The 11,257-nt window shown below is 38.8% G+C and overlaps 2 protein-coding genes across 2 annotated transcripts; one reads left to right on the forward strand and one right to left on the reverse strand.

Moving 5' to 3' along the window:
* Positions 1–859: 859 nt before the first annotated feature.
* LOC119500607 (carboxypeptidase O-like) lies at positions 860–5,623 on the reverse strand. Its single transcript, XM_037790425.1, has 11 exons — positions 5,485–5,623; positions 4,971–5,034; positions 4,695–4,796; positions 3,894–4,004; positions 3,696–3,812; positions 3,403–3,496; positions 2,741–2,833; positions 2,409–2,518; positions 1,598–1,682; positions 1,380–1,460; positions 860–1,273 (listed from the first exon to the last, which is right to left on the reverse strand). Exons 1-11 carry the CDS (start codon positions 5,553–5,555, stop codon positions 1,071–1,073), a joined length of 1,131 nt encoding a protein of 376 aa, XP_037646353.1. The 5' UTR covers positions 5,556–5,623; the 3' UTR covers positions 860–1,070.
* A 1,593-nt stretch (positions 5,624–7,216) lies between these two features.
* LOC119500580 (melanoregulin-like) lies at positions 7,217–10,961 on the forward strand. The gene is made up of 5 exons (XM_037790388.1): positions 7,217–7,482; positions 7,613–7,817; positions 10,307–10,397; positions 10,484–10,650; positions 10,822–10,961. The coding sequence occupies exons 1-5, from the start codon at positions 7,406–7,408 to the stop codon at positions 10,897–10,899; spliced, it is 618 nt and encodes a 205-aa protein (XP_037646316.1). The 5' UTR covers positions 7,217–7,405; the 3' UTR covers positions 10,900–10,961.
* The last annotated feature ends 296 nt before the right edge of the window (positions 10,962–11,257 follow it).

The raw sequence follows: 11,257 nt of genomic DNA on the forward strand, positions 1-11,257 counted from the left end.
TAAGCAATCTAGGAGTCAGTGCAGTGCACTGTTATAATCTATAACTGTATAGGATATTGACATATTTTACATCAAATAAGCACACATTTCAGTGGTCATTGGCTGATACAGTTGTGTTTCATCTCAATGCAATGTCGACATGTGTCTGTGTGTATACTGTGACAGTGATTTTTTTTGTGTAGATGCATTTGTCTAAGAACCCTGCTTTACTAGTTTTTGTCCTAATTCATAACGGCAGTAAACACTGCACCGACGGGGATGTCTTTGATGTTTGAAATTTACATTTTTATGGAAATCTTGCAAAAATTTATGAGAGATAAACCTCAAAGCAACCCAACTTATTATCCATATATCCATCCTCATTAAGGTGCATTACATCAAGTCATATGGCATGTTAGCTGATGACAGATGACAGCCTTTGTTACCAAACACTAACCCTTTCTCTCACATCAAGTCTCAAGTCGGATTTGATCATGTGGTAATAAAAGGCATGAATAAAGTATGGCATGCTTTAATTAAGGACTAAAAGTAAATCAATGTGTTGTGTTGACTGTAGTTTTTTTTGGATGTGGAAATGAACAAGAGCCAAAGGCACAAAGACAGTCTAACAAAATGTGTGTTTTTCTGTCTTTATGATGGTTGATCCAATGCAATTGAAGAGAATCTGATGTGATGACAAAACAAGAACATTCTCATAGATATGAAAAGTCATCCAGCCACATGACACAGCTAAAGAAAGAATGAAGTTGTAAAATGAGTCTGGATGTGAGAAGCCTGAATGGATGAGATAGAGTGAGGTTTATAAAATGAGGCAACACTGCCCCCTGCTGTGGAAAGCTGGAACAACATCACCATCATGTCACTGAAAAAGTCTGTCCGCCCTTATCAAAATGAAAAATATGGATAGTGTTATAGCTGTTTTAGCATAGAGGACCTCAGGCTTTGATTAGTTTATTAGCTATATATGAACACTGATGATAGAATTTGGGTATATGCCTCAATCAGAAAGGCCTACAAATAGATGACAGACCTGTTCAGTATCTCCTCATCTACTAATGCTTTTCACTGTCTTACACCAAGACCCCTGTGGTGAGATAAACAGCCATGATGGTGCTCCAAATCATCATAGCGACCCCAGAAACAGCAGCGTTAGGGAGTGTACCGCTGTTGAAGGCCTTGTCGTGAACGTATGTGATGATGGAGAGAGCTCCTGCGTACGCCTCCTCGCAGGCCGGCTGGATCTGCTCCTCTGGTAGCAAGTGGCTGAACTCCCCTGAAGGATCATTAAGTAACACCAACATATTAACAGGTAAAAGTCGCTGCATTATGTTTGCCTGATGACTTGTATATGAAGTACACGTTACTGAAGTCCAGCTCACCTTTGTCTCTCAGCTCAAAGGTGTAAGAGAACGGGATGCCAATGAGTCGAGCCCAGTCACGGCTGGAGCCTGAGTTTGGATCTGAAAGTTAAACAGGCCTCACGTTCATTCACAATGACACCAAAAAGGTTAGGCTGCTAAGGATAAGAACATCAGAGTGACTCATCAAAGTGAGTGCAGATCAGAAAGAACAGGTGAGCTCAGTGTGTGTGTCTTACAGAGGATTTGTGGAGATGTTCCTACAGTGTAGCCCATTCCATGTATCTTCTTCATCTCCGCCGCTGCTGCCTCGCCGACTGAAACCTGCACAGTTCACAAAACAGTTTTATTTTGTAAACCAAGTAACCAAACTCCCTATCGAAGACAATTTTACCAGGGTATAAGAAGGTAAAATGTTACGTTTTATCAGTGCATTATGTGCAGGAGTGTGATACTGTGAATGACCGTCGCAATCTTGTTTTTTTTTTCAACCAGAAGTGACACCAAAGGGTGAACTAAACGCTGAATAACAATTTTTAGACGACCAAAATGTTGACTTTCATGAACTGAAAACACACTGTGAAATGGTTAAAGTTCCACGACGAAAACGCAGACAACTCCCGACCTGTCAACCACAAGGTAGCCACGCCCTAAAGCATCCCCTGCTTTATGGTCTATTTGACTCTAAATGGGACCATAATTTACTAAATAAACATCATGCTGTATTGAAGAAGACTTGAAACTAGCGATTGAGACCATAAACTCATGTTTACAATGTTTACTGAGGTAATAAATCAAGGGAGAAGTAGGCTCATTTTCTCATAGACTTCTATACAATCTGACTTTTTGCAACCAGAGGAGTCGCCCCTTGATGGCCATTAGAAACAATGCAAGTTTAAGGCACTTCCGCATTGACTTCACTTCTCAGACCCGGAGGTTGCCACCTGGGTTGGCCTCATAAACCTCGAGCTGTTAAACTAAAAGCTGTGTTATCAGTTATCTAAAATGTCTCCTGCTTACGTGTCTGTGATACAAAGCACACACACTCACCAGTTCATCGTAGTTGGGTGCAGAGATCTCAGGGTGGCCATATGGCAGGAGAATAAGTTGCCCAGCAGAGTGGATGGTGAGGAAACACAAAGTCCGGTTAACCATCCCACCTAGATACGCACAGAATGAACATGTGATTAATATCAAGATGACATAATAACATCAACTTCTTAAAGGTACAGCCCCTAAGTGAATGTAAAGAAAAGCTCAGGGACACACGCTTATATATAATCTCTAAGTAAAATTCTCCATTCATATACATGAACATACCTGTATAATAATAAAAAATGTGTTGTTTTTAAATGTAATTTCAATGATAGATAGGTAGTTACCAACAAAGTCCATCACAGCTTTAGCCTCTGGCTCTGACCCTGCTGATTTCCCACAGTAGGTGTTGTTACAACTGTCAAATGACACTCCGACCGCTGAGGAAAGAAACAACATCAAGTACATCGACACAAAACTTGTAAAAACATGACTGTCGTACAATGCACTGCCAGGTTTATGTTTAAAACATGTTTTCTTATGTCAAAAATAACTAAGAAATGTGAATTCACAGAGACAGGCTCATGAAAACCAACACCTTACGTGTCAGAGGGTTTGAGCCGTGTCATGCGGACTGACACTATCATATTTAGTTGGCCTCTACGGCCTTCCAGTTTCACAGAAAATAGTAGATTTCATGTCAGTAGCAATTGACTTGATTTGGGAGTGTTCAGTGGTCGACACGTTTTTGAATGTAGAAGCCTGGCGTGACAACATAGGACATGTTCAGCTGTAATTTTGATTACATTTTGTTTAGTCTTTAGTCTTTGTGTTGTTTCCAGCACATTCCGTCTGTCTGTAAAGTTTATTACATGTTTTATATGACCAATAGAAGTTGTGCAAATCATAAATATTTTAATCCTACACACAGGAGCTTTGAGTCCCTATTAGCTCGAGGCAAATGAAGGCTAATTAGTCATGTTGTGATTCTTGAAAGCATGCAACTCACTTCCCCAGTTGGCATTAAAATTTCTATTGAGGTCGACCCCATAACAGCTACCGTCTGGAGGAGGTGTTGAACGAGACTTTCTCCACAGACGCGTCTACATGGAGACAACACACAGACACAGGTGCAGAGGTCAGATAGTTTGTTAGATTGTTCAAGGTTAATGAGTATAGTCTATCACGTCTTTGATACAATCATTATCCTATTACTAAGATGGGGACAAGTCGTTCAGTCACAACACTGACGACGTTTAAGTGAAATGTGATTGAGAATAATAAAACCAGAGAAGCACTCACGCTGTCATTGGCCCAAGTGAATATGTATCCATCCACATTGACCACAGGAGTAACATAGACGTCAACGTTCTTCAGCATCTGCTCCAGCTTCTTATTGGTTTTGTAGGACTGCACAATCTGAACAAACACTCACATGTCAGTGTACTTGATTCGGCAAATATGTGCGTCATCATTGAAGTTACCTTTGAGTGTGCAAACCTCTTTGACGAACCACTGGCAGAACGCCGGAGCGATCCACTCCCGAGCATGGATACCACAGTCCACCCAGATAACCTTCTTCTCTTTGCCCTCCGGGTTTCCTAGTCCCAACTGGAGACACACAACATAACGACATAAGTTTTGGGTGAATGTATAATTTAAAGGTGAGATATTAAACATTTTGAAATATTGTCAAAGTAACCGTGGTACCCTTAAAATTACCATAAATAATTGATTATAGGTCAAGTGGCATTGTAGCCTCTATTTTGCCATGTTGTTTGAGATACTGCCCTCCCAAACAGAAGGTAAAAGCCCCCAAAACACTGACGTTTAAGTGTAATTTAGTACTAAACAAATGGTTTCAAAAGGCATTTTAGGAAATAAGTAACTAAGGTAGAAGCAGATGAGTTTAAGTAAATATTAAAACATTTTTATATCCATTTATCCTCCCTCAGGAATGCATGTAAACATGCTCTAGTAGAAACGCTAAATACAAGTATGAATCTGAAAATGAGCATAATATGTCCCCTTTAAGTAGTTATTTTTTGCTGCTCTGATCTAGAGTACAGTTGTCCTGTATTTTCCATCGCAAGGAAAGTATTCTATTTTCCTGGAGCTATATATGTATGAGTGGATCTTAGATAATGAGCTGAAGCTTTTTCATTCAGCACGTATTTTTACCACCTAATCACTGGGATAACTTCCCATTCCTTTGTTTAATCTCAATCATAAATAGTGAGCAAGTCACTTTGTGTGGAAGCATTTGACTTAACATGCATAATAATAATGAATTTTTTATACCTTCAGCAGTGTGATGTTTCTTCCTTCATAAGTGTTTCCGTAGACGGCAGAGGAGACCAGCTCTGGGGTCCCTTGCTCCACATCTTCCATCCACCTGGATATCTGTAAAGCAATTTAATCAGTCCGATAATAAAGTCTGTTAAAAGTTTTCTTTGGTCTGTAATCTATAAAGATTAGAGTGCAGATCAAAAGGGAATAAACAGAGGTGTGAGACAAATTTAATTTATTAATAATAAAGTATCTGGTTATCTACAGTAGGGCTCTAAATAGACTGACCTGATCCATGGTGTGATACTTGGTGTAGTCATAACTCCGTGTTGATTCCGAACCCTCCACTAAACTGTGAATTAAAAAGATGAACAGGATTATGAATACATGTTTATTTGCATTTTTTTTTTAAAGTAGTTTAAAGGGTGGCTTCAGGATTCTTCAACCTGGACTGTATGTTTCCCCAAGTTTGTGTGTCTAACTGACTAGGAGGAACAACAATTTCTGAAATGAGTCCAGTATTGAGGGAGAGCACTGTAGACGGCTGCTGCTCACAGGCTGCAATACGGCTGGTACCATCATTTATCATTTACATCCTCTAAAAATGCAGAAGTATCCTAGAAACTTTTGCAACAGTAGTTGATCTGAATTGGAGGTGATGGTCACTTTTGTTTCTGAAATACCTGAATCTACACAATTCACAAACAACATCACTAAACAAAGTTAAATGTGCTCAGACAAACGTGCCAAGTTTGAACACTGACAATCACTGTTTTCTTAAAATCAACACAACACAGCTCACCTGTTAGAAGTCTCTAAAACACTGCTTGAAATCAGCAGGAACAAACCACGTATCCAAAATGTTTTCTCCATTTGCTCGGTCTCACTACTTCACCTAACTCACTCTGCGGTGTTACTGCTCTTCACACAGTTGTATCTGCTCCTGCAGCTCTAACCAACACTCCTCTCAGTAATTTCAGTCAAGTGACCTTCGATATCACGTCTCTTGTCTCTTGACAAAAGCATTTCCATTGTTTACAGGCCGTTATGTATTAACATTTATGAAGTGTCACTAAAATTATATAACAGTGGATATCACAAGGTAGCAGACAGCTTCCTTCTTTATGCATATTTATCTTATCCAAACTGTCATTATGCTTCTCTATAAACATTTAACCGTTAAACTGGTTCCGTTAAATTTTAACGGAACCAGTTAATCATTATATTAACTTCAATATCAATATTAATATTATTAATATTATTATTGCTTTCTTTTATTTCAAACATATTTTAGAGGTTATTACTAGAATTATTATGACTATATTTCATCTTTTTTTGTTTTGTTTTTTTGTTTTTGTTTGGTTTGGTTTGGTTTGTTATGTCTCATTTAAAGCTCTGAGCATCACCTTGTTTTCTTGGGTATTTCTCCTGAAATATCAAATAATACTGAAATATCAAATACTCAAATTACTAAACGAGAGAGAGGTGAGATCCCTTTTTTTCCAACAAGGCCACTTAACCAGACCACCGACCCAAACCACGTTTGACCATTCAAGATTTCCAAGAGTCAGCAGGATGGACGGACCAATTCACTCTCCAGTGTGAGCTGCTAGAACCATTTAAATAAACGTTCACTCCCCTTTGGCCATCATAAATGACTTCTAAGAGCCAGTCACCCCCAGAGACTAGCTGGCACAACCTCTAATCCCACTGTGGACTCTCATCTCTACTAAAATGTAGTTTGAAATTTTGTCTAAGGACAATTAATATAGTGTATTAGTATGTGTGTGTGTATATAACCATATGTATATCTTAGTCAGACTTTTATTCCACTGCCTTTAAGCTAGGAAGTGTACCATTAACACAATTCCATCATCTTTGATAACAGTTACATCATGTTTCGTGTTTCACTTTCAGAAAGCTAATATAAAAAATTTGAAATTAGCAATCATGCAATTGTTAAATTGTTACAATCTTGATCAAAAGAATAACAGCATTCAGGAGTTGAAGACTGATTCAGTCCCCTGCTGAGCTCTGCAATCCCTGTGATTTGCCAGGATGCATCTTCTGGGCGGGCAGACGGGAACTTTAAAATAACCTGTTATCTGAGAAACCGTGATGCTTGCTGATGTGTTTCTGTTCTTTCCTTTCTGTTTTACTTTTCCTCTCTTTTGGGGAAGCTTGCTCTTTGCTAGTCTGAAGATTCAGAACAATAACCAACCAACCAACCAACCAAACAGTCATTCTGCTTCTCCAGAAACATTTAACATAACCAGTTACAAAGTAAACATGATAGTACACTTCCAGACGTAAACTGCAGGTTGTGCAGTGAGTCTGTGTTTTGCAGCGATAGAGCTAGAAAGCTATGCCTCTCTTGCTGGCATTCTGCACCATCAGGAGTTGCTGAATAAATGTGCCATTCATCCCTGAGCTGTCCTGTGTGTATGTGTGTCGTGTTTTTGTTGTCCCTGTTTGCACTCACGTGGATAATGCAATTGACAGACGGCTCTCATTCAGGCCTCTCATACAGGGAAAGGGGGACGGACACAACAAGATAACATGTTGCCTGGGTTTTTAGTCTTCCACAAATGAGGACATTTCAAGTTGGAAATATTTAGATTTTGTGAGGATTCTAGAGGAAACCTGCGGGACGAGGTGTGATCCTTTTGGGATTTTATCAAGGAGGATATATTTTGATTGTTGGTAACTTTTGGAAAGAGCCAATGGGTGCCAAGTTTACCATCTGCTGCTGTCAGTACTATCTGAAACACAACAGGGAGGAGAAGAATGCTATTTTGCGGTGAGACACCTGACAGACATGATGAAAACCCAAAAGCTCTGCCTCTTCATTTGAATGCACTAGAACTTGGTGATTTTTTAAAATCATAATAATCTGCTTTTAAACCAGTTATTTTCCTCCTTCTCTCCAGTATGCGCAACACCAAAGCTTCCAGAAAACCAGTGCAGATATCCAGCGAGTCCAGCGACAGTGACCCAGAAGAGGAGAGCCTTTTTGGGCCACGGCCTTCGAGAAGGCACACAACCAGACCCTGTGACTCTCCCATCAGGAGAGGGTCGGACAGAGAGTTACAGGCTTTTATCAACATGAGAGACCAGGCTGACAAGGCTACAGAGGTGAGAGACAGCATGTTGTTGTTGCATATGAGACGCACAGCACAAGAGACAACGTGAAAGGGAATAAACACACATATACACAGACAAAAGCAGCAGCCTCTTTTCATCTATCCTCTTTTCACTGTTTAAAATATCGACAAAAAAATCAGGTATTTACAGATTTATTAACACTGACAAATCCCTGAAAATAAAACTTCTCCTCCTTGGTATGTAACACGTACCAGGGAGCAGAATGTGCTATCGTTATTTCATTATTTAGATTCACCACATGGTTGAATGCTAAATGCTGTTGAGTGCTTATTGTACATTTTAAGATAAATTTGTGATTAAGATTAAGCTAAAACTACGATTTACTAGGCAAAACTGCTTTCACTATCTGTTCATTATGAAATTACATTCTTTGAAATGTTCACCCTTTTGGGGTGATATATCTGGAAAATGGATGTTTTCAAAAGCATAAAAAGTGTGAATGATAAATGTGAATGTGGAGCTTTAAAGTAAAGGAGCATAGAATGTAGGCACCACTTTCTGTATATCTGTACACATACTGTAGACAACAGTGAATGTAATAACAGGATGCTGAAAATGCAGCAAAAGTCACAATTTTACACTTGAAAGACATTTTTTATATCAGCTTGATTATTTTTGTTTAATTACTTTCATTATTGATTAATATGCTGATTATTTTCTAGATTAATGGATTAATAGTTTGGTCTAAAACCCAAAGATATTCAGTTTTAATATGATATAAACAGAGAAAAGCAGTAAATCTCCATATTTGAGAGGCTGAAAACAGCATTTTATGCAATTTCTGCATGAAAAATTACATTAACGATAAATTGATTATCAAAATAGTTGCACTAATCAATTAGTCGACTAATCCTTGCAGCTCTAAAATAATTAGACAAAAGTAACCATACGCTTGTGTGATCATCAATTGTTATTGTGAATCCTTTAATCTATTTTATATTTTGTTTTTGTGCATAGCTATATCTGATCAGTTTTAAACAGTTACCAGTGATTAGTGGCAAATAAACTAAGCATAGACCTGCCGTTTACATCCGGACAAAGATTTACTGTATTTCCTCAAGGCGAGTTGCTTTTAGAAATTCCCCACATGTACTAGTACAGGAGGTACTACAGTAATTCAGTCTATACATTTCCTTATCTGTTCTCCTGCAGCTCTTTAATGTGATTATTCAATAAGGGGAGAGGACACAAACAGGTGATGCTCAAAGAAGCCTTTGACTCACTTTCATGTTCAGTCACATCAGCAAATTAACTTGTGACCTAGAATCCAAAATAACCTCATTATATAAAGTATTACATTAGAAGAAGTTAAAACACACACACACACACACACACACACACGCATGAGGAGACATGCTACCATATTCACTAACTCAATCAGTGACCTCTCACACAGTACCTTACTGTACGCTGTTTATTAGAGAGCTAGTACGGGTCAGACATACTGTACAGTAAGTTTCTGTGTGCGTTGCCGTGTTGACCTTCAATTGTCAAGAAAATTTTAAGCAAACTTTTGAAATCGCAAAAAGAGAAATTAGGCGTTTCCATCAGTTGGTCTGGAGCAAATAAACCGCCAGTAGAAGAAGTAGAGGTTGCGAACTGGGAACAAAACAAGTTGCCTTGGACATCTCTAACCCATGTATGAGAGAAACATGAAGAGGTCTTCAGGAATTTGTTTCAATTAGGCATGTTTTAATTGTTCTTTCATGCTAGTATTGGCCATGTAAGTCAGAACTTAAGAGCGTAAAAACGTTTTTGCACAACTGAGGAAGTTTTATCGAAGTTTGCCACTTCCATGCAGCTTTTCTAATGCGAATAAAAACATGCGAATGGAAACACGACTTATGTGTGTGTGAAACGCGGGGTTGGTTAATTGTTTCTTTGAATGATCCTGCAGTACATACCTCCTTACTCCATTTCTCTGCAGAGGGAACACATTGGGACCATCACTCTGAGGATTTTGTTCCTTCAAAATGTCAGGATCTCAGTGATTCTCCAGAGAAGAGCTGAATCTCTGAGCAGAGAGTTCGGCGAACATGTGACCGTCAGTCTTCGTGTTGAGAACAGCAGGCTGCAGGACACAGTGGGCACATTGTGTTAATAAACAAATTCCTTAATGGAGATGTAGGCCAACAGCCTGGCCTGGCCATTCAAAGAGAATAACCACTGAACCATTCCAATCATGTCGAGAGACTGTTGTTAATATTAGGACAAACAAACGGGTCTGTTACTTTAAAAGGAGATTCAGCGCTGCGGTGAAAGACTAGCCCAGTAAATAAAGTAGAGCATGCTGGACTGTAAACTCTCTGCTTTGTGTTATTTAAAGTTACAGTTCACATTATTTTTCTTATTCAGTAAGAAAATCAGTTTAAAAAAAAAAAAAAATCATTGTTTTATCCACCACTTTCCACAAAAGTTCAAAAGACCTATTGTATGATATATTGTGTGTTTGCTTATAGGAATGGGAGAAGCTGAATTATGACATATACAGTTTACGCTACGCCAGACGAGAAGTCAGATCTCGATGGAAGAAAATCCTGCTGCAGCTGGGTGAGACACGCTGAAGTTATTCTGTTTGATTAGTCAACTCCTATCTGCTATATTCTGTATGTGATCTCGCCTTCATCTCTCTGTAGGTTATCAGTGCGAGGTGGATGCCTTGCTGTGCGTGAACAAACAGAGACGGTTCAGTCGAGATCAGGAGCATCTTATCAAAGCCACTGAACTGTTGAAACAGCTGCTGGACCAAACCTCTCTGTTTCCTCCAGAAACTGACCACCAGAGCAAATACCTCTGTGTCATGGTATACACACACTTTCACCTCCTCGTTTGTTTCCTTCTCTTTCCTTCCTGTCCTCCTCTTTATCTCCCCTGTCTTCTGTTATCTCTCTTCCTCCATCTGCATTCACTAACCCTCCAGTCTCACCTGTTTCATTCTCATCATGCTCCTCATCTGCCTCCATCTTTCTCTCAGGACCGCCTCGTGTCACTGGACAGCGCTGAGGACTTTGTCAGACTGGCCAAAATAAAATATCCCAAGAAAGGAGGCTGAGAGGCTGTGACAGAAAAACAGAAGACATAAAGGCCGGGAGAGAGGGTGAAGACATTTTTTTACCACACCAATATTCATTTGATTGTAGATATTCTAATAGCAAATTAAAATACTTTCTCTTTGATATGTCCTGTTGATTTAATTCATTTTATTTCACTGTGTATTGGTTGTTTAGACTACAATTCATAATGCTGTATACAAATAATATGTTTTTAATTTATTCATTTTCTTTTAAAAGTAGAAGTTTCACTCTTCTAGCATCTCTGTTGCACTGGTGTTGCTCAGATTGTTAATAATATAAATAAGCAATGTTATAGGTGGAGATACTTTTGGTTAAAACATGTTTTTATGCTTGTTT

This window comes from Sebastes umbrosus, chromosome 13 (genome assembly GCF_015220745.1).
Source record: "Sebastes umbrosus isolate fSebUmb1 chromosome 13, fSebUmb1.pri, whole genome shotgun sequence".
Taxonomy (NCBI): domain Eukaryota; kingdom Metazoa; phylum Chordata; class Actinopteri; order Perciformes; family Sebastidae; genus Sebastes; species Sebastes umbrosus.